General features: G+C 42.7%; 1 protein-coding gene across 1 annotated transcript in view; it reads left to right on the top strand.

The window, feature by feature from the left end:
• The window catches only part of LOC121577874 (rho GTPase-activating protein 27), a 50,901-nt gene extending 41,989 nt beyond the window's left edge, over positions 1 to 8,912 (top strand). The window contains exons 9-19 of the mRNA XM_041891831.2: positions 699 to 766; positions 941 to 1,028; positions 1,473 to 1,574; positions 1,910 to 2,008; positions 2,187 to 2,295; positions 2,463 to 2,591; positions 2,929 to 3,027; positions 3,184 to 3,261; positions 6,088 to 6,219; positions 6,497 to 6,602; positions 7,576 to 8,912. Of these exons, the coding sequence (XP_041747765.2) occupies positions 699 to 766; positions 941 to 1,028; positions 1,473 to 1,574; positions 1,910 to 2,008; positions 2,187 to 2,295; positions 2,463 to 2,591; positions 2,929 to 3,027; positions 3,184 to 3,261; positions 6,088 to 6,219; positions 6,497 to 6,602; positions 7,576 to 7,753 (1,188 nt within the window). The 3' untranslated portion in view covers positions 7,754 to 8,912. The remainder of the gene's footprint in view (positions 1 to 698; positions 767 to 940; positions 1,029 to 1,472; positions 1,575 to 1,909; positions 2,009 to 2,186; positions 2,296 to 2,462; positions 2,592 to 2,928; positions 3,028 to 3,183; positions 3,262 to 6,087; positions 6,220 to 6,496; positions 6,603 to 7,575) is intronic.
• The last annotated feature ends 9,118 nt before the right edge of the window (positions 8,913 to 18,030 follow it).

Below are 18,030 nucleotides of genomic sequence, written 5' to 3'. Positions count from 1 at the left end.
AAATGACAGTTCTGTGATGCCCCAGCTAGAGCACTGTTTTGTCTTTTCCTGAAGGCTGATTGGTTTAGACTCCGAAGAAGCCCCTCCAATCAGAGCCCAGAGCCTCAGCGGCACAATGTGTTTTTTTTTAATATCTAACCACTGCCTTGATAGATACTATATAATACATGCATGCTATCTATCTAAGGGCTAATGGTGTGATGTACTAATGGTGTGATGTACTGGTAGAATAGTAGTTGCTTGGGACTATCCTGCTATGGCATAGCTACCCCTGAGAGAGTGGGAAACAGATGTCACTTGGGAAATTGTATATTTCTTGGTATATTAATAGATTTCCCTTTTGTAGCTGATGTTACATCACCTTTGGCAAACTGTCAGCCAAAACCACCAACTGCCACACCACGACATCACACCTCACTACACCCTGAAAGAAAGCAGGCAATAGTCGAAAATGTCTGTGCTTTCATCCCATCCATGCTGTTCATTATAAAACATAGAGGTAGAGTTGTCTGTTCACGAGCCTTGACAAAGTAGCTTGTTGTGAGAGTTTAGCCACAGTTGTCAAATCCACCTGTTGCTTTTTTGTGCATTTCTGTAAGTAGAGCCTAAGGTTAGTATCAATGCACCAATAATGATGTCTCACTTGAACACTTGGCTTCACATACATAAAAGCATGTTATGTTTGGATCCTTTTTCAGGTGCAGAGTTTAGAAAAAGCTGGAATTCTCAACAAAACTAAAGTATCAGAGAACGGGAAAAGAGTAAGGTAATTCTGACCTCATCCAAAGTCTTGGCATAATTGCTCACATGAAAGACATGGAAACAAGTGATGGAATTATCAGCCATGAACTTGAATCATCCATTACATTACCAAATGATTTTCTACACTGCAACATTCCCTGAAGTACAGTAAAGCTCACACTCAGTGACCTTCCTGTAGGAAAAACTGGGCCCAGTCATGGACGGTTCTTCACGGAGGGGTTCTGACCTTCCATAAAGAGCCCAAGTCTGCAGCCATGGGAGCCTCTGTGAGTGAGAGGTGTACATGTGTTACCTGCACAGATAAATAACTCTAACATCACCTTGGTTACACATTCCCTCAACTGACTGTGTGGGAACTCTACATTCCTGTTCTGGCATATTCAGTACTTTTCTGATGGAGGGAGGGAACTAACAGCTTTGAGACATAAGCACCGAGCTGAACACCTAGACATGGTCTCAGAAACATCTACAGTAAAATGTTTGACTGTGTCTTATTAGAAGGAATGAAAGAAAATGCTGTGAACATCTTAGATTATAACATGCAGGATGTTGTGTTGAAGCTATGACAGAGGGACGGCTCAGCACAGACAAGCCCTGAAGGCTCTATGAGGCACGACAGTCAGAGCTTTGTTCAACTGTCTGATTTCATGGAATGCAGTGCTGTCAGTTTTCATCAACTGGTCCTCCATGATGTCTTTATCTCTTCACAGATCAAGACCAATCAGATCGTTCCAGAGGTCACGGTGGATCTACGAGGGGCAACGATTGGCTGGGCTCCCAGGGATAAATCCAGCAAAAAGAATGTTGTAGAGGTGAGTTGACAGTTGGTTGCTATGGAAACATAATAGGAGTTGTACTAAATACAGCAAAGACAATCCTGACAGGATTGACTTCATTCAAGCATACCAATTTCCTGCCCATTGTGATAATAATATAATAATATAATATGCCATTTAGCAGACGCTTTTATCCAAAGCGACTTACAGTCATGCGTGCATACATTTTTTGTGTATGGGTGATAAGTGATTCTAGGAAGCAACATCATGTGAGAATAAATGTGCCATTAATCCAAGACTGTTACCCTCTGTATAAATCTATAAAGCAAATGTTTAACGTCATAATAACCTCTGTTGTATGTTGTCTTCAGTTGAAAGACAAAAATGGCCTTGAGTTTCTACTACAGTACGACACTGAGAGTATCATCAACGACTGGCACAAAGTTCTAATGGACACCATTCGACAGCTGGTAAGTTTCTTGAATGTTTGGAAGTAAATGAACTCGCACACCTTAACATGCTACCAGGTGCATGGAGACAAATATGTACTGGATAAAAAGAAAAACTCCTTGATGAAGGTAAATTTAGGTCGGTTAACCTAATGGCTGCTGGTTCAAACATCATGCATGTTAGCCAATGACATTGCAGGGCCAGGAACACCACCAATCTGAGGAGGAGGATGGGGACGTCAGTGAGAAGTCCTCCAGTACAGATAGAGATGACAGGTCACCAGGCACCATGGACAGAAGGAGGAGTTGTAAGTTATCCCTGCTCCAAATACTCTGTAGCAGACGTTTCATCTGCAATAGCCTCCGCCAGGTCAAATTGCTCATGTTTCGTGACTGTGTGTAACCCCCCCCCCCTCTTCCTCCTCCTTGTCTTCCTTCTCCTCATCCTCCCTCTCCTCCCCCTCCTCCTCCCCAGCTTCCAGACCGACCACGGCCACCTTCTCTGTGGGAGAGACGGATCAGAAGAAGGTTCGTACAAAGCTGATCAAGTTCCTCCTGAAACGACCCACACTGCAGTCCGTCAAGGAGAAGGGTTACATCCGAGGTGGGCTCATAGGGTCTTCATTCCTGCAATGCAGCACATGCCTAACTGGCTCCAAATCAGGCTACATTACATTTACTGTTAGGATTTGTCACGACTATGTTACTAATCCAGAGAGAGAGAGATATGATTTGAATGAGTCAATAAAGTTTGTTCAAATCTTCTGTTGTGGTTGTGATATGGGTCAGGATTGGGGTCAAGAGAATTGAAGCATTGAACGAATTGGAATTTCAGTGTACTTCCTGAATTGACTGGAATTGAAATGGAATTGACCCCAACCCTGATACGGGTCAACATCATATATACTATACACACTAACCTCCATCATCCTTTCCCTCAGACAATGTGTTTGGCTGTCATCTGGCTGCACTGTGTGCCCAGGAGAAAACTACAATCCCCAGCTTTGTGAAGAAATGTATCCGAGCAGTGGAAAAGAGAGGTAATGATTAGTAATCACACTGATGATGATTATGTTATATGCCAGCAATAACATTGTAATAGCAGTGTATTATTCAGCACAGTGTATACGGTAATAGAAAAAAAGTTACCACAGTAATTGATTGACCCCGATGCTGATGTGTGTGTGGCTTCACAGGTCTGGACATGGATGGACTCTACAGAGTCAGTGGGAACCTAGCTGTCATTCAGAAACTACGCTTCAAGGCAGATCATGGTAATGCCTTCACATTTACCGTGTGTGTGTGTGTGAGATTAGGGCTGTTACGGTGACCGTATTACCGCCTCACCGACGGTCACAAGTCATTATGGCAGTCAAATTCCATGTGACCGTTTAGTTTAACTAGGCTTCTCCAAGCTCTGATGCTGCTGATGGTCATTAGTAGCCTACCAAACTTGCTAACTGCCTGGTACTCAGCACTCTATTGTCCCTCTAATCACTCTGACATCAATGCAAATGTCATCGAAAATAAAATCAAACACTTCATAAGAGCCCATGAGCTCATGTTGTGCAACATTTCTATAGGCTATGCAATTGCGTGAGAGAACAGAGTGATGGCCTCTACTAAAAAGAGGAGGATCCCATCAGCTTTCTATAGGCTAGGCCTACTATATTTATTTCTCAACTTTCCTAATATTAAGCACATTGTTTCGCTTTACAACAGGAGTATAGCCTACCTGGCTGGCATGAACATGAACCACTGGAAAAGCATCCTCCATTCTCTATTTAAGTGCATAGACGACATGTATTTTTTTCCCCGCTGCCCCTGTTTTGAGACAGGTGCATGATAATGTTCCATTCTAAATCAAAACAAATTTCAGATATATTATTTAGTATATGTAAAGACAATAATTAAATCAAGAATAGTGTGATGGGTGACAATATTAGCCTATCACTTGTGAATGATATATTATCACTTGTGAATGATGCCCAGCTTAAGGCAAACAGCGCATGCTTTTTTCCCCGACTATTTCAAATCAGTCGCACACCTCATGTAGCCTAGCCCATAGGCCTATATGTTTTGATAAGGTTTGTATCACAACTAAAGTGGCCAAATAACTTCTTAAAATGTCGCACAGAATATAATAGGTTAACTTTTGTACTATGGGGGATAGTAGATTGACATAGGCTAGTGCTTTTGCTGTTCGTTAGGACTACTCATTTTGTTGGCTGACGAAAAGTAAATGTGGACAGTTCTTCCAATATCTTCAATATGCGCCTCGGAATTGGATAAGGACGCGTGCAGTTGATTCCCGGATGTGTCCGTATTCACTTGTAGCCTGTGAGAAAGACCCGATGATCACGCAGAGCTCATGCCTTTCATGCAACTTTTTTCAAATCATCATTTGAAAAAAGTCGCACCATGCAGCCTTACAATGTAAAAAAATCTAAACATATTGCCCAACATTTGTATCACAACTAAAGTTACATAATAACTCTAAATTAAGCATATAGGAGTACCTGTTTCTTTGTTAACTTATCAACACAGAATAGCCGCATGTACACACTCCCTCAAACCGTTTGAAAATATCCTTTCTATTTTATTCAGCTATGTTCAATTGTATTCTTCATACTATAAAATAATATAAAATAATGCTACGGAATTCTAAGCAAATCTTGTCTGTTAAATGAAGTAGTGTAGCCCACAGCTATTTGGCATAGCCAGATCAGGGCCTAACATAAGGACAACTCAGAGTATGCTATTCTGTTCTTCTGAAATAGACTAACATTTTCTTTAGACCTGTCTAAAATAAATAATGGAATTATTGTGAAGGTGTAGGCTATATTACATGGATTTCTTAGACTTTTTTAAATGTAGATGTTCCAAAGGTCTGCATCAGTGGCTTGTAGGCTATGTGTGAAAGACAGGAGATACTAAAAGTGTTTATGTTAATTAATGGTCAATTATCGTGAGACCGGCAGTTATTTGCTTGACAATCACCGGCTGACAAAATGTCATGACCGCCACAGCTCTACTCCTACCAGCCACAGCTCTACTCCTACCAGCCACAGCTCTACTCCTACCAGCCACAGCCCTACTCCTACCAGCCACAGCCCTACTCCTACCAGCCACAGCCCTACTCCTACCAGCCACAGCCCTACTCCTACCAGCCACAGCTCTACTCCTACCAGCCACAGCTCTACTCCTACCAGCCACAGCCCTACTCCTACCAGCCACAGCCCTACTCCTACCAGCCACAGCCCTACTCCTACCAGCCACAGCCCTACTCCTACCAGCCACAGCCCTACTCCTACCAGCCACAGCCCTACTCCTACTAGCCACAGCTCTACTCCTACCAGCCACAGCTCTACTCCTACCAGCCACAGCCCTATGTGTGGTTGTGTGTCTTTCTATTTCTGTTCCGTGACGTCCAGAGGGTGGTTATACGTTTTGTGAAAACTGTTTTGTGTTATCTTCCATATTGTTTTATGTGTTCCACTGGTGTGGCTGAATATTGTTTTATGTGTTCCACTGGTGTGGCTGAATATTGTTTTATGTGTTCCACTGGTGTGGCTGAATATTGTTTTATATGTTCCACTGGTGTGGCTGAATATTTTTTTATATGTTCCACTGGTGTGGCTGAATATTTTTTTATGTGTTCCACTGGTGTGGCTGAATATTGTTTTATGTGTTCCACTGGTGTGGCTGAATATTTTTTTATATGTTCCACTGGTGTGGCTGAATATTGTTTTATGTGTTCCACTGGTGTGGCTGAATATTGTTTTATGTGTTCCACTGGTGTGGCTGAATATTGTTTTATGTGTTCCACTGGTGTGGCTGAATATTGTTTTATGTGTTCCACTGGTGTGGCTGAATATTGTTTTTATGTGTTCCACTGGTGTGGCTGAATATTGTTTTATGTGTTCCACTGGTGTGGCTGAATATTGTTTTATGTGTTCCACTGGTGTGGCTGAATATTGTTTTATGTGTTCCACTGGTGTGACTGAATATTGTTTTATGTGTTCCACTGGTGTGGCTGAATATTGTTTTTAAATGTACAAATAAAACATATAAAATCAAAAAGTAATTGTGTTCCACAGAGGAGCTGGACCTGGAGGACGGCCAGTGGGAGGACATCCACGTCATCACAGGGGCTCTGAAGCTGTTCTTCAGGGAGCTTCCTGAACCCCTTTTCCCCTTCAGTCACTTCAGCCGCTTCATCCAGGCCATCAGTAAGCAGCAGGCCGAACGCTGTGCTGTGGCTCCCTAATGCAACCTCCATTTCCTCATTCAGTGTAGTCGGAAACCGTGTTAAGCATTAGCCCCACAAGGCCACCTCAGTTTCCTCACACTGTTAAGCTATTACTTCACTATCAAGGAAGGACTAATCATGTTTACCACCTCACTTTCCTGTTTAATAAGCATTGGAGATATACATTGTAACACACTTGTGCCCTTGAATCTATACATTAGTGTAACGTTTATTGTTCTATCCTGTCTTGTTTACAGGAACTGTTGATTACCACCTCAAAGTGTCTTACATGCGAGAGCTGATCGAGTCTCTCCCTCGGCCAAACCATGATACCATGGAACTCCTCTTCAGCCATTTACACAAGTATGTCTTTCACACTCACATTTTGTATGTGTCTCAAATGGCACCCTATCTGCTATGTAGAGCACTATTTTAAACCAGAGCCCTATTGTATTGATGATATAATGATAACTGATTGTATTCTGCTTCTCTCTCTCTCTCCCACTCCCTCTCTCCCCCTCCCTCTCTCTCCCCTCCCTCTCTCTCCCCCTCCCTCTCTCTCCCCCTCCCTCTCTCCCCCTCCCTCCCTCTCTCTCCCCCTCCCTCCCTCCCTCCCTCTCTCCCACCTCCCTCCCTCTCTCCCCCCTCCCTCCCTCTCTCTCTCCCCCTCCCTCCCTCTCTCCCCCTCCCTCCCTCTCTCTCCCACTCCCTCCCTCTCTCTCTCTCCCCCTCACTCCCTCTCTCTCTCCCCCTCACTCCCTCTCTCTCTCTCCCCCTCACTCTCTCTGCCCCTCCCTCTCTCTCTCCCCCTCCCGCCCTCCCCTTCCCTCTCTCTCTCCCCCTCCCTCCCTCCCTCTCTCTCCCCCCTCCCTCTCTATCTCTCTCTCCCCTCCCCCTCTCTCTCTCCCCTCCCTCTCTCTCTCCCCCCCTCCCTCTCTCTCTCCCCTCCCTCTCTCTCCCCCTCCCTCTCTCTCCTCTGTCTCTCTCCCCCTCCCCTCTCTCTCCCCCTCCCTCTATCTCTCTCCTCCCTCCCTCTCTCTCCTCCCTCTCTCTCCTCCCTCCCTCTCTCTCTCCCCCCTCACTCCCTCTCTCTCCCCCTCCCTCTCTCTCCGCCTCCCTCTCTCTCCTCCCTCTCTCTCTCCCCCTCCCTCTCTCTCCCCCTCCCTCTCTCTCCCCCTCCCTCTCTCTCCCCCCTCCCTCTCTCTCTCCCGTCCCTCTCTTTCTCTATTCCCTCCCTCTTTCTCTCTTTCTTTCTCTCTCGCTCTCTCTTTTTCTCTCCCGCCTCTTTCTTTCGCTCTCTTCCCACCCTCTCTCTCTCCCCTCCCCCCTCTCTCAGAGTGATAGAGTATGGACAGGAGAACCGTATGACTGTGCAGAACGTGGCTATTGTCTTTGGTCCGACGCTGCTCCGGCCAGAGATGGAGTCAGCCAATATCACCATGCACATGGTTTTCCCGAACCAGATAGTGGAGCTAGTCCTCAACCAATACGAATACATCTTCCATTCCAGTTGAACCAATCATAAGCCTCTGTCAGTCAGGGGTCAAATTAAGCAATATTGCAGGAGGGGGAAAAAACACACACTCACTACCGTCAAATATTTGCACTGCATTTATTCTAATATCTTTGTTGGATAATCATTAACCAATTCAGATTGTTCTCTGAATTTCTGCCCTCACTGCATTCCACATTGTGAAATAGCACGCCCGCTCATGGCATCACTTACGTACAATAAAAAAAAAATGTGGGTTGCTATAGGCCTATTTTGAAATCTTCCTTTCATGTAGAAATGTAACATCACTATAACATGGTTTTATCTTAACACCCCAATCCCCAAGGCAACCTGGAAAGATACTTTGTTTTTACCACAGATCAAACAAACCATTTTAGATGCATTTTAAAGATTACATTGAAATGTTTAAAGGTGGATGTGATGTTGCTGTATATCATGTTTCTGAATAGCTAAGAAGTCCTGTGTTATGAATGTGTCTTATTCAGTCAATGTATAAAACTAATATAGAATTGTATTAAATATATGCTGTGAATTAGACACTGACTTCCCTTGTACAGCCTCTCTAGATTTTGTACTGGATAATCAGATGACACCTTTTTAAAATAAAATTAGTGTTAATTAAACAAATTCTCATTGTAAGTTAACACAATGATAATGACTTATGGCTGTACTATTTAATTACGTATGTTAGCCCTAATAGAGTCGAGAAAGACCAAAATGAATAGACAGGTGTGATAAGCATGAAATTAGGTTTTTGTTCTGTACATAGAAATAAATAGCATATTTATGCTGTAAATTACTAAAATGCACAATGTGTTCCTTTAAAATAACTCTAAAAACGTGTCAAGTAACATGACTCACTGCTTTCTCTATGTCTTGTAATATTTCATGACATAAAGTAACTTATCCACTGATGATATATAGCCGATTATATAGATACCGGCCGCCAGATGGCACTATTATTCCTTTTACGTCGTTTGTCATCGGATGAGTCAAAAGGAATAATATCATCCGATGACAAACGAAGGTCTGGTTTGACACTCGAATGACATGGGCGGAGCATATTAACAGAGTAGTTGTCAAAGGAAAGAAAATATTGAATGTGATGCGTTGCTTGTCAAGAATGGAGTGGGGGGCAGATAGAATGGCGTTGAAAATGATATACAGTACCAGTCAAAAGTTTGGACACACCTACTCATTCAAAGGTTGTTCTTTATTTGTACTATTTTCTACATTGTAGAATAAAAACATCAAAACTATGAAATAACACATATGGAATCATGTAGTAACCAAAAAAGTGTTAAACAAATCAAAATATATTTTATATTTGAGATTCTTCAAATAGCCACCCTTTGGCTGCTTTTCCTTCACTCTGCGGTCCGACTCATCCCAAACCATCCCAATTGGGTTGAGGTCGGGAGATTGTGGAGGCCAGGTCATCTGATGCAGCACTCCATCACTGTCCTTCTTGGTCAAATAGCCCTTACACAGCCTGGAGGTGTGTTGGTTCATTGTCCTGTTGAAAAACAAATGATAGTGCCACTAAGCCCAAACCAGATGGGATGGCGTATCTCTGCAGAATGCTGTGGTAGCCATGCTGGTTAAAAGTGTGCCTTGAATTCTAAATAATTCACAGACAGTGTCACCAGCAAAGCACCCCCACACCATAACACCACCTCCTCCATGCTTTACGGTGGGGACTACACATGCGGAGATCATCCGTTCACCGACATCGCGTCTCACAAAGACACGGTGGTTGGAACCAACAATCTCCAATTTGGACTCCAGACCAAAGGACACATTTCCACCGGTCTAGTGTCCATTGGTCGTGTTTCTTGGCCCAAGCAGGTCTCTTCTTATTATTGGCGTCCTTTTAGTAGTGGTTTCTTTGCAGCAATTCGACCATGAAGGCCTGATTCACACAGTATAACAGTATATAACTAGGGTGGCTGGAGTCTTTGACAATTTTTAGGGCCTTCCCATGACACCGCCTGGTATAGAGGTCCTGGATGGCAGGAAGCTTGGCTCCAGTGATGTACTGGGCCGTACGCACTACCCTCTGTAGTGCCTTGCGGTCGAAGGATGAGCATTTGCCATACCAGGAGGTGATGCAACCAGTCAGGATGCTCTCGATGGTGCAGCTGTATAACTTTTTGAGGATCTGAGGACCCATGCCAAATCTTTTCAGTCTCCTGAGGGGAATAGGCTTTGTCGTGCCCTCTTTACGACAAATGATTGTTTGTTGGTGATGTGGACACCAAGGAACTTGAAGCTCTCAACCTGTTCCACTACAGCCCCGTTGATGAGAATGTGGGCGTACTTGTGCCTGGCCATGCAGTCATGGGTGAACAGGGAGTACAGGAGGGGACTGAGCACGTACCCCTGAGGGGCCCCTGTGTTGATCAGCGTGGCAGATGTGTTGTTACCTACCCTTACCACCTGGGGGCGGCCCGTCAGGAAGTCCAGGATCCAGTTGCAGAGGGAGGTGTTTAGTCCCAGGGTCCTTAGCTTAGTGATGAGCTTTGAGGGCACTATGGTTTTGAACGCTGAGCTGTAGTCAATGAATAGCATTCTCACGTAGGTGTTCCTCTTGTCCAGGTGGGGAAGGGCAGTGTGGAGTACAATAGAGATTGCATCATCTGTGGATCTATTGGGGCGGTATGCAAATTGGAGTGGGTCTAGGGTTTCTGGGGTAATGGTGTTGATGTGAGCAATGACCAGCCTTTCAAAGCACTTCATGGCTACAGACGTGAGTGCTATGGGTCGGAAGTCATTTAGGCAGGTTATCTTAGTGTTCTTGGGCACAGGGACTATGGTGGTCTGCTTGAAACATGTTGGTATTACAGACTCAGTCAGGGACATGTTGAAAATGTCAGTGAAGACACTTGCCAGTTGGTCAGCGCATGCTCAGAGTACACGTCCTGGTAATCCATCTAACCCTGCGGCCTTGTGAATGTTGACCTGCTTAAAAGTCTTACTCACATCGGCTACGGAGAGCGTGATCACATAGTCATCCAGAACAGCTGATGCTCTCATGCATGCTTCAGCGTTGCTTGCCTTGAAGCAAGCATAGAAGTGCTTTAGCTTGTCGGGTAGGCTTGTGTCACTGGGCAGCTCGCGGCTGTGCTTCCCTTTGTAGTCTGTAATAGTTTTCAAGTCCCGCCACATCTGATGAGGGTCGGAGCCGATGTAGTACGATTCAATCTCAGTCCTGTATTGACTCTTTGCCTGTTTGATGGTTCGTCGGAGGGCATAGCGGGATTTATTAGAGGCGTCCAGGTTAGAGTCCCGCTCCTTGAAAGCAGCTGCTCTACCATTTAGCTCAGTGCGGATGTTTCCTGTAATCCATGGCTTCTGGTTGGGTTATGTACGTACGGTCACTGTGGGGACGACGTCATCGATGAACTTATTGATGAAGCCAGTGACTGATATGGTGTACTTCTCAATGCTATCGGAAGAATGCCGGAACATATCCCAGTCTGTGCTAGCAAAACAGTCCTGTAGCTTAGCATCTGCGTCATCTGACCACTTCCTTAATAACTGAGTCAATGGTGCTTCCTGCTTTAGTTTTTGCTTATAAGCATGAATCAGGAGGATAGAGTTATGGTCAGATTTGCCAAATGGAGGGTGAGGGAGAGTTTTATACGCATCTCTGTGTGTGGAGTATAGGTGGTCTACAGCTTATCATGAGATACTCTACCTCAGGCGAGCAAAACCTCGAGACTTCCTTAATTTTAGATTTTATGCAAGAGCTGTTGTTTACAAATATACACAGACCGCCACCCCTTGTCTTACCGGAGTCAGCCGTTCTATCCTGCTGATGTAGCGTATATCCCGTCAGCTGTATGTTATCCATGTCGTCGTTCAGCCACAACTTATTGAAACATAAGATATTACAGTTTTTAATGTCCCGTTGGTAGGATAACCTGAATCTTAGGTGTTCCAATTTATTTTCAAATGATTGAACATTGGCTAATAGGATTAATGGAAGAGGCAGTTTACTCGCTCGCCGTCGGATCCTTACAAGGCACCCCGATCTACGTCCACGATATCTCTGTCTCTTTCTCATGCGAATGACGGGGATTTGGGCCTTGTCGGGTGTCTGTAGAATATCCTTTGCGTCCGACTCCTTGAAGAAAAAATCTTCGTCCAATACGAGGTGAGTAATCGCTGTCCTGATATCCAGAAGCTCTTTTTGGTCATAAGAGACGGTGGCAGAAACATTATGTACAGAATAAATTACAAATAACGCAAAAAAACACATAATAGTACAATTGGTTAGAGGGCTGTAAAACGGTAGCTATCTTCTCCGGCGCCATTTTTGATGGACTGTCGTTTCTCTTTGCTTATTTGAGCTGTTCTTGCCATAATATGGACTTGGTCTTTTACCAAATAGGGTTATCTTCTGTATACCCCCCCTACCTTGTCACAACACAACTGATTGGCTCAAATGCATTAAGAAGGAAAGAAAATCCACAAATTAACTTTTAAGAAGGCACACCTGTTAATTGAAATGCATTCCAGGTGGCTACATCATGAAGCTGGTTGAGAGAATGCCAAGAGTGTGCAAAGCTGTCATCAAGGCAAAGGGTGGCTATTTGAAGAATCTCAAATATAAAATATATTTTGATTTGTTTTACACTTTTTTGGTTACTACATGATTCCATATGTGTTATTTCATAGTTTTGATATGTAGTGTTGAGATAACGATGCTGTGATGACAAGAAATCCGCTGACACTGTCCTTGATTATAATAGTTTTATTACATCAAAGATTTCAGCGTCAATTTACAGACTCCTGCAGACATCTGGAGAACAACTGACCCAATCTCTAATATGTTGTTCCTCCCCGTCCTTTGTTTCCACCATGGTATTTATAATCTGTAACATGATATGGGTGGTTTCCCCATAAACCAATCCCAGGACGCCACATAACAGACTTCCTCTGTTTTAGGGGGCCCCTATAGTAATGCTTTCCAGATGCTTCCGCAAGCTGAGTCAACTTCCTCTAACACACCATTTGCAAACGTCAGCAAAGTCATAAACTGTTTAGACACTACATATTTCCCCCCTTCGAGACTAATTAAGTCTCGAAAACAAAAAGAATAGGATTATGACAAATAACAATTGTTCTTATTGAGTAACTTTAGCAATACACCAAAATGTATGGAGAGTAAACACATTTTTCTATGGAGTGTAAATACATTTCCATGAAATATGAACAAATCTTTATGGAGTGTAAGAGCGAAAAACCTGTCTGGCAGCTTTCTTTCCAAATATCCATCAATCAATCAAGACAGTAAAATTCTCTCACGGCCCGTCTGTCCCAGGCAACCACCTAAGTACTCCAGATCAATTCATAAATCTTTATCAATGCATTTTAAACTATGATGCAATTGAATACACATGAAAGCCTCAGAAAACAAAATACAATAAAAAAATGTCCACATTCAGGCTGGTCGACCCATTTTTTTTTTTTTTTTACATTTTAGTCATTTTAGCAGACGCTCTTATCCAGAGCGACTTACAGTTAGTGAGTGCATTCATTATTTTTTATATTTTTCATACTGGCCCCCCATGGGAATCGAACCCACAACCCTGGCGTTGCAAACGCCATGCTCTACCAACTGAGCTACATCCCTGCCGGCCATTCCCTCCCCTACCCTGGACGACGCTGGGCCAATTGTGCGCCGCCCCATGGGTCTCCCTGTCGCGGCCGGCTACGACAGAGCCTGGTTTCGAACCAGGATCTCTAGTGGCACAGCTAACACTGCGATGCAGTGCCTTAGACCACTGCGCCACTCAGGAGACCCTCCTGTGGATTCTCTCTGTCCCTGCCTAGACCCAATATCCCTAAGCATCCACGAAATAAACAAAAACATCTGAGGTCCCCATATGTACCCAACAACAGAAAATATCATTCTTCAAAAATTAATACAGAAAGAATATGATACAAATTATGTATTACACATGCAAATATGTCTATATATCATTGCAGACACTGGAATGTAGTCCACTACACTTCATCTCCTCAGCAGTGTCGACTTTCAATGAAACGTTGATGATGGAATCTGAACATTTCCACACCTTCCTTGTTCCACTTCCTCCAGTCCATTCATATTGTCCATGTTTGAGTATTTGAATCCCCTCTACACATTCCCACATATGCTTCTGGTAGAAAAGAAAAGACCAAACAGTATCTTTTGCAAAACAACACGTGCAAATTAAAACATCAATATCAACAATAATATAAAAAATGATATATAAAATGAATCACATTCCATTTCCCCCTTTGATTCATAACAAAATACTAAATATCACAATAATATGTAAAAACATGAAAAATGATCGGATATTCAAAATGGATATCTATCCATCAATACTCCTTTGAGTATTTGACAGAAGGTTAAACCCTCTTATCGTTTCATTTTGTATAACCCTGCAAAGTATAGGTAATATTATCAATGTGATCTGCCAAAAATATTACACCATACCATGGAAAAAGTCCAAGACCCCACTTCTCTCCTAGACTTATCCTCCAATGGTAGGCTTCCAGACTATGACATTTCTTCATTTCCCTTTTCACCCTATTTCCAGACCTAGAATCAGATTTATCTGTATCCGGTGCTTCCCCTCTTTGAATGGTAAAAACCTCATATGGAAGCTTCAACGTCGACATGTAACAACATCCTGTCCATCCATAGGGTAAGAATATATATGCTTTATCACCACAAACCCACCAAATATCTCTAAAAATCCCAATAGTCACATTTCCAGGCAAAAGCTGATCTTTCACCATCAAAGTCCTGCTCTTCTTACTAAATGGAACATAAAAAGTTACATTATATTTCTCATTACTAACCTTACGTTCATGCTTACCCAAAGTCATCATATAATCATCACAATCTGATATTCCCATAAACATACCCTGTCCATCATATGTTTTATTTTAACAAAAACAGCTTTTAGCCCTCACGGGTTTCACCTCCAATGCTTCAGGAATCGCTGTTAACTGATTTTCCTTCCCATCTAACAAATTCTCATAGGGTAATTCATTTAACCAAGAACACTTCAACCTTGGCCTAAACAAATGCTTCAACAACGACATTATTATATCTGTTAATGATTGTTGCTGATACAACAGCCATGATAAAGCATAAGATTGACACGTACTTGATAGAGGTTGAGCCACCGTCTCTAAGATTCAACCCCATGTGCCTCCTGCTGGAATTCTCAACAGACATGGACCCTCAAGATTCCTCACTGATCTTACAGAATTAGTTAACTGCTGGAACCATAGATTCCTACCTGCCCATCCATCTTTAATTTGCAAAACAGAATAATCAAATCCATATGCCTTCCATTTAATTTCTCTCTTCCCTAACGAGCGGTATTGATCAGATATATCTTCTGGTCTTCCATCAAAATTAAAGAACTCATCCTTTACCTCCAGGATAGTATTCTTCTAAAATTGGTGTTGGAGCGATTTTCTGAGGCGCCATTGTAATCAAATGTGATACATTTATACCTTTAATAACTGTCAATGTTGAAAGAGTTGAATTGCTTCTCACTGTTGTTGTAATAGGCTGAAGTGTTGATGTCATTGTTGTTGATTCATCTATTTTCCCTACAGCTTTGAGCTCTTTACTTATATTTCCATCTATCACCACTAGTCTCACTACATTAACTCTCAGTCCCAACTCTAATCCCTCACTTTCAAACTGTGGATTATAAAAAATACATTTATAATCACCTTGATCCTCCTGCTGGGAATTGTACACATAGAGACTGCAATCACCCTCAATCTTCAGTCTTCTCTTATCATTCAGCAATGCATACTTTCTCAATTCAACTGCTCCTAACAGATCTAAACTCCTGCCATAGCTATCTTCCCACTGAACTCTAAATTTCCCTTCACCACTGTTCTCTCTCATGCACTGACATTGAAGCTGAGCTGACTGTCCTAGAGTTACTTCAACCCTAGTTTTCGTAACTTTTTTAATCTGACTTTTCTCCTAACTTTTTCAAAAACCATTTCACTGATTTATCCACAAATTCCTTTCCACTAATTTGAGGATATTTCGACCGGGTAGTCCCCATCTGCTTATGACTTCTTTACACAAGAACTTGGCAAACGATTGAGCATCTTTTAGCTTAGTTGGACATCCTATGCACCTCTTGGTGTAGGAATGTAACCAAGAATAACAGTCACACCCCTGCAAACATTATTTTTCAGACAGATTGTGCACCTGCCTATGACATAGTCAACCTGTTCAAGCAAATATGGTGCCCAAAAACCATACTCCTTTGTGATCTTTCTCCTAACATCCCCCCTTGCAACATTAGCTAACCCATAGCTTCCTAAATCATCAGACCTAATAGGTCTAGAGGCGCTACTATCAACCCCTCATGGTTTCTCCAAAGACGACAAAGGATTGTTACTCTGAGGATTTTTTTTATTGTCTTCAAAACACCTGCTTTCGAAAGTCCTTCAATTTGTGATTCAATCCCTTGGATTGCTTCATCTTTTACTGGATACTGATTCTTCCAAGGAGGTCTGGCTCCTGGTCGAAGTTCAACTTTCACCTCAATTGGGCTGATTTCACAAGTCCAATATTGGTACTGTGTTGAGACCACAAACATTCTAGAACTTGTTGCAACATCTCCTCTTTCATAGGGTCTGAATCCATCTTCACACTGCAAATAGATTCATGTGTCATCCGTACAGCTTATGGCTCTCCTTGTCCTTGAGCCAAAATCATTATTTTGAGAAATCGCTGATCTTCACTCCTCCAAATCCCCAAATTCTCTTTCATCAGTACGAAAACAGCTTTCTCTGCTTCTGTCATCATTTCTCCTATTTGCTTCTGCTCATAGCCTTCAGAAACCAACAAGGTCACATGTGGCACACTCTTCTCAATCTCCAATTCTTTATCCAGATAATCGTCTGTGTTTATCTTCATAGCTGCTCCTTGTGATCCTAAAATTATTCAACATGAGCTGAGTTGAACTTTCTTTGGTTGATGACTCAACCATTCCTCTGAGTTTGATTGGGCAGCATTCTTGAAATACTTGAGCGTACAATGAAATGGATATTCCAGAAGCCTCGCATCTGGCATATTTGCCACAATTAATTTCTCCCATATCTTAGCCTGCTTCAAAAAATCTTCACTGAGATTTCCAATCCAGAATACTGTAGAAGAATCCATCTCTGTCATCATCAACAATTGGTAAACCTTTTCCTTTGGCACTTCTACCAGACAGCCGTCTGGTGTACATTTTATTGTACAGTTCAACTTACACAATGCATCTCTTCCCAACAATGCAATAGGTGTATGTTCTGATACCAGTATGGGTATTGTAATTTTCTGATTTTTCATAGCAGAGCTCAATTGGTTCCGTAAGAGGAATCAACTGTTTCACTCGCTCAAATTCCTGTCCTAATTAGTTGATTGGACATAGTGAGATGTGTAACATCTTCAAGCTGAACACAGATAAAAGCAGCTCCGCTATCCGCCATCACTTCCAATGGTTGGTTGTTTATTTTCACCTCAATTGTTGGATCTTTTTCCGGTCCTGATGCTACCAGCTGACACCCCCCTTTCGGATCTTCTCGGCACCCCTAGAATCCTTGCTCCAGTCCCCTATAAGGGTTCACCTGTCCTCCAGATGATCTTGACTGGCCCCTGTATCTTCCTCTGAAATTCCCTCTGGTGTTTCCTCCTTGCCCATTACACTCACAGCAAAGTCACCAACCTGTCCACAATCATAACACACTTCTGAAGATTGCTGGAAGTATGGCTTAAATCTTCCTCCTCTTCCTAAGCCTTCTCCTCCTCTTCCTCTCCAATTCTGTGTCTGTCCAGAGACTGGCTATGGATATGAAACAACTGGTACCGCTATTGGTGGCTGGTACAATTGCGGTTGGAACTGGTCCAGTTGAAGCTGTGGCAGTGATTGTTGATTTGGTGCACACTGATTCTTCATAACCAAAGCTTATTTCTTCTCCTTCTTATTCTCCACCAGTTGTATTTCATTGAGTTTTCTGAGAGTTTCTTGGTCCTGTTCTTTCTGGTTGTGTTCCTTTTTCCTGTACAGATCCACTTGATGGGCTATATGATCTATATCTCTTTCTATTTCTTCTGTGCTAATCATTGTATAATAAAATCCTCTTGAATATGAAGCACCTTTAATCTCCAAATCTTCATCGCTTTCTCCATCTTCACTTTCATCAGAGATCGAATCTCTTACTTCTTCTTCCAACTTCCATCACCCCTTC

Source organism: Coregonus clupeaformis, chromosome 1, assembly GCF_020615455.1.
Source record: "Coregonus clupeaformis isolate EN_2021a chromosome 1, ASM2061545v1, whole genome shotgun sequence".
Classification (NCBI taxonomy): Eukaryota; Metazoa; Chordata; class Actinopteri; order Salmoniformes; family Salmonidae; genus Coregonus; species Coregonus clupeaformis.
The sequence above is the reverse complement of the archived record's forward strand: the minus strand, read 5'-3'. Positions and strand labels throughout refer to the sequence as shown.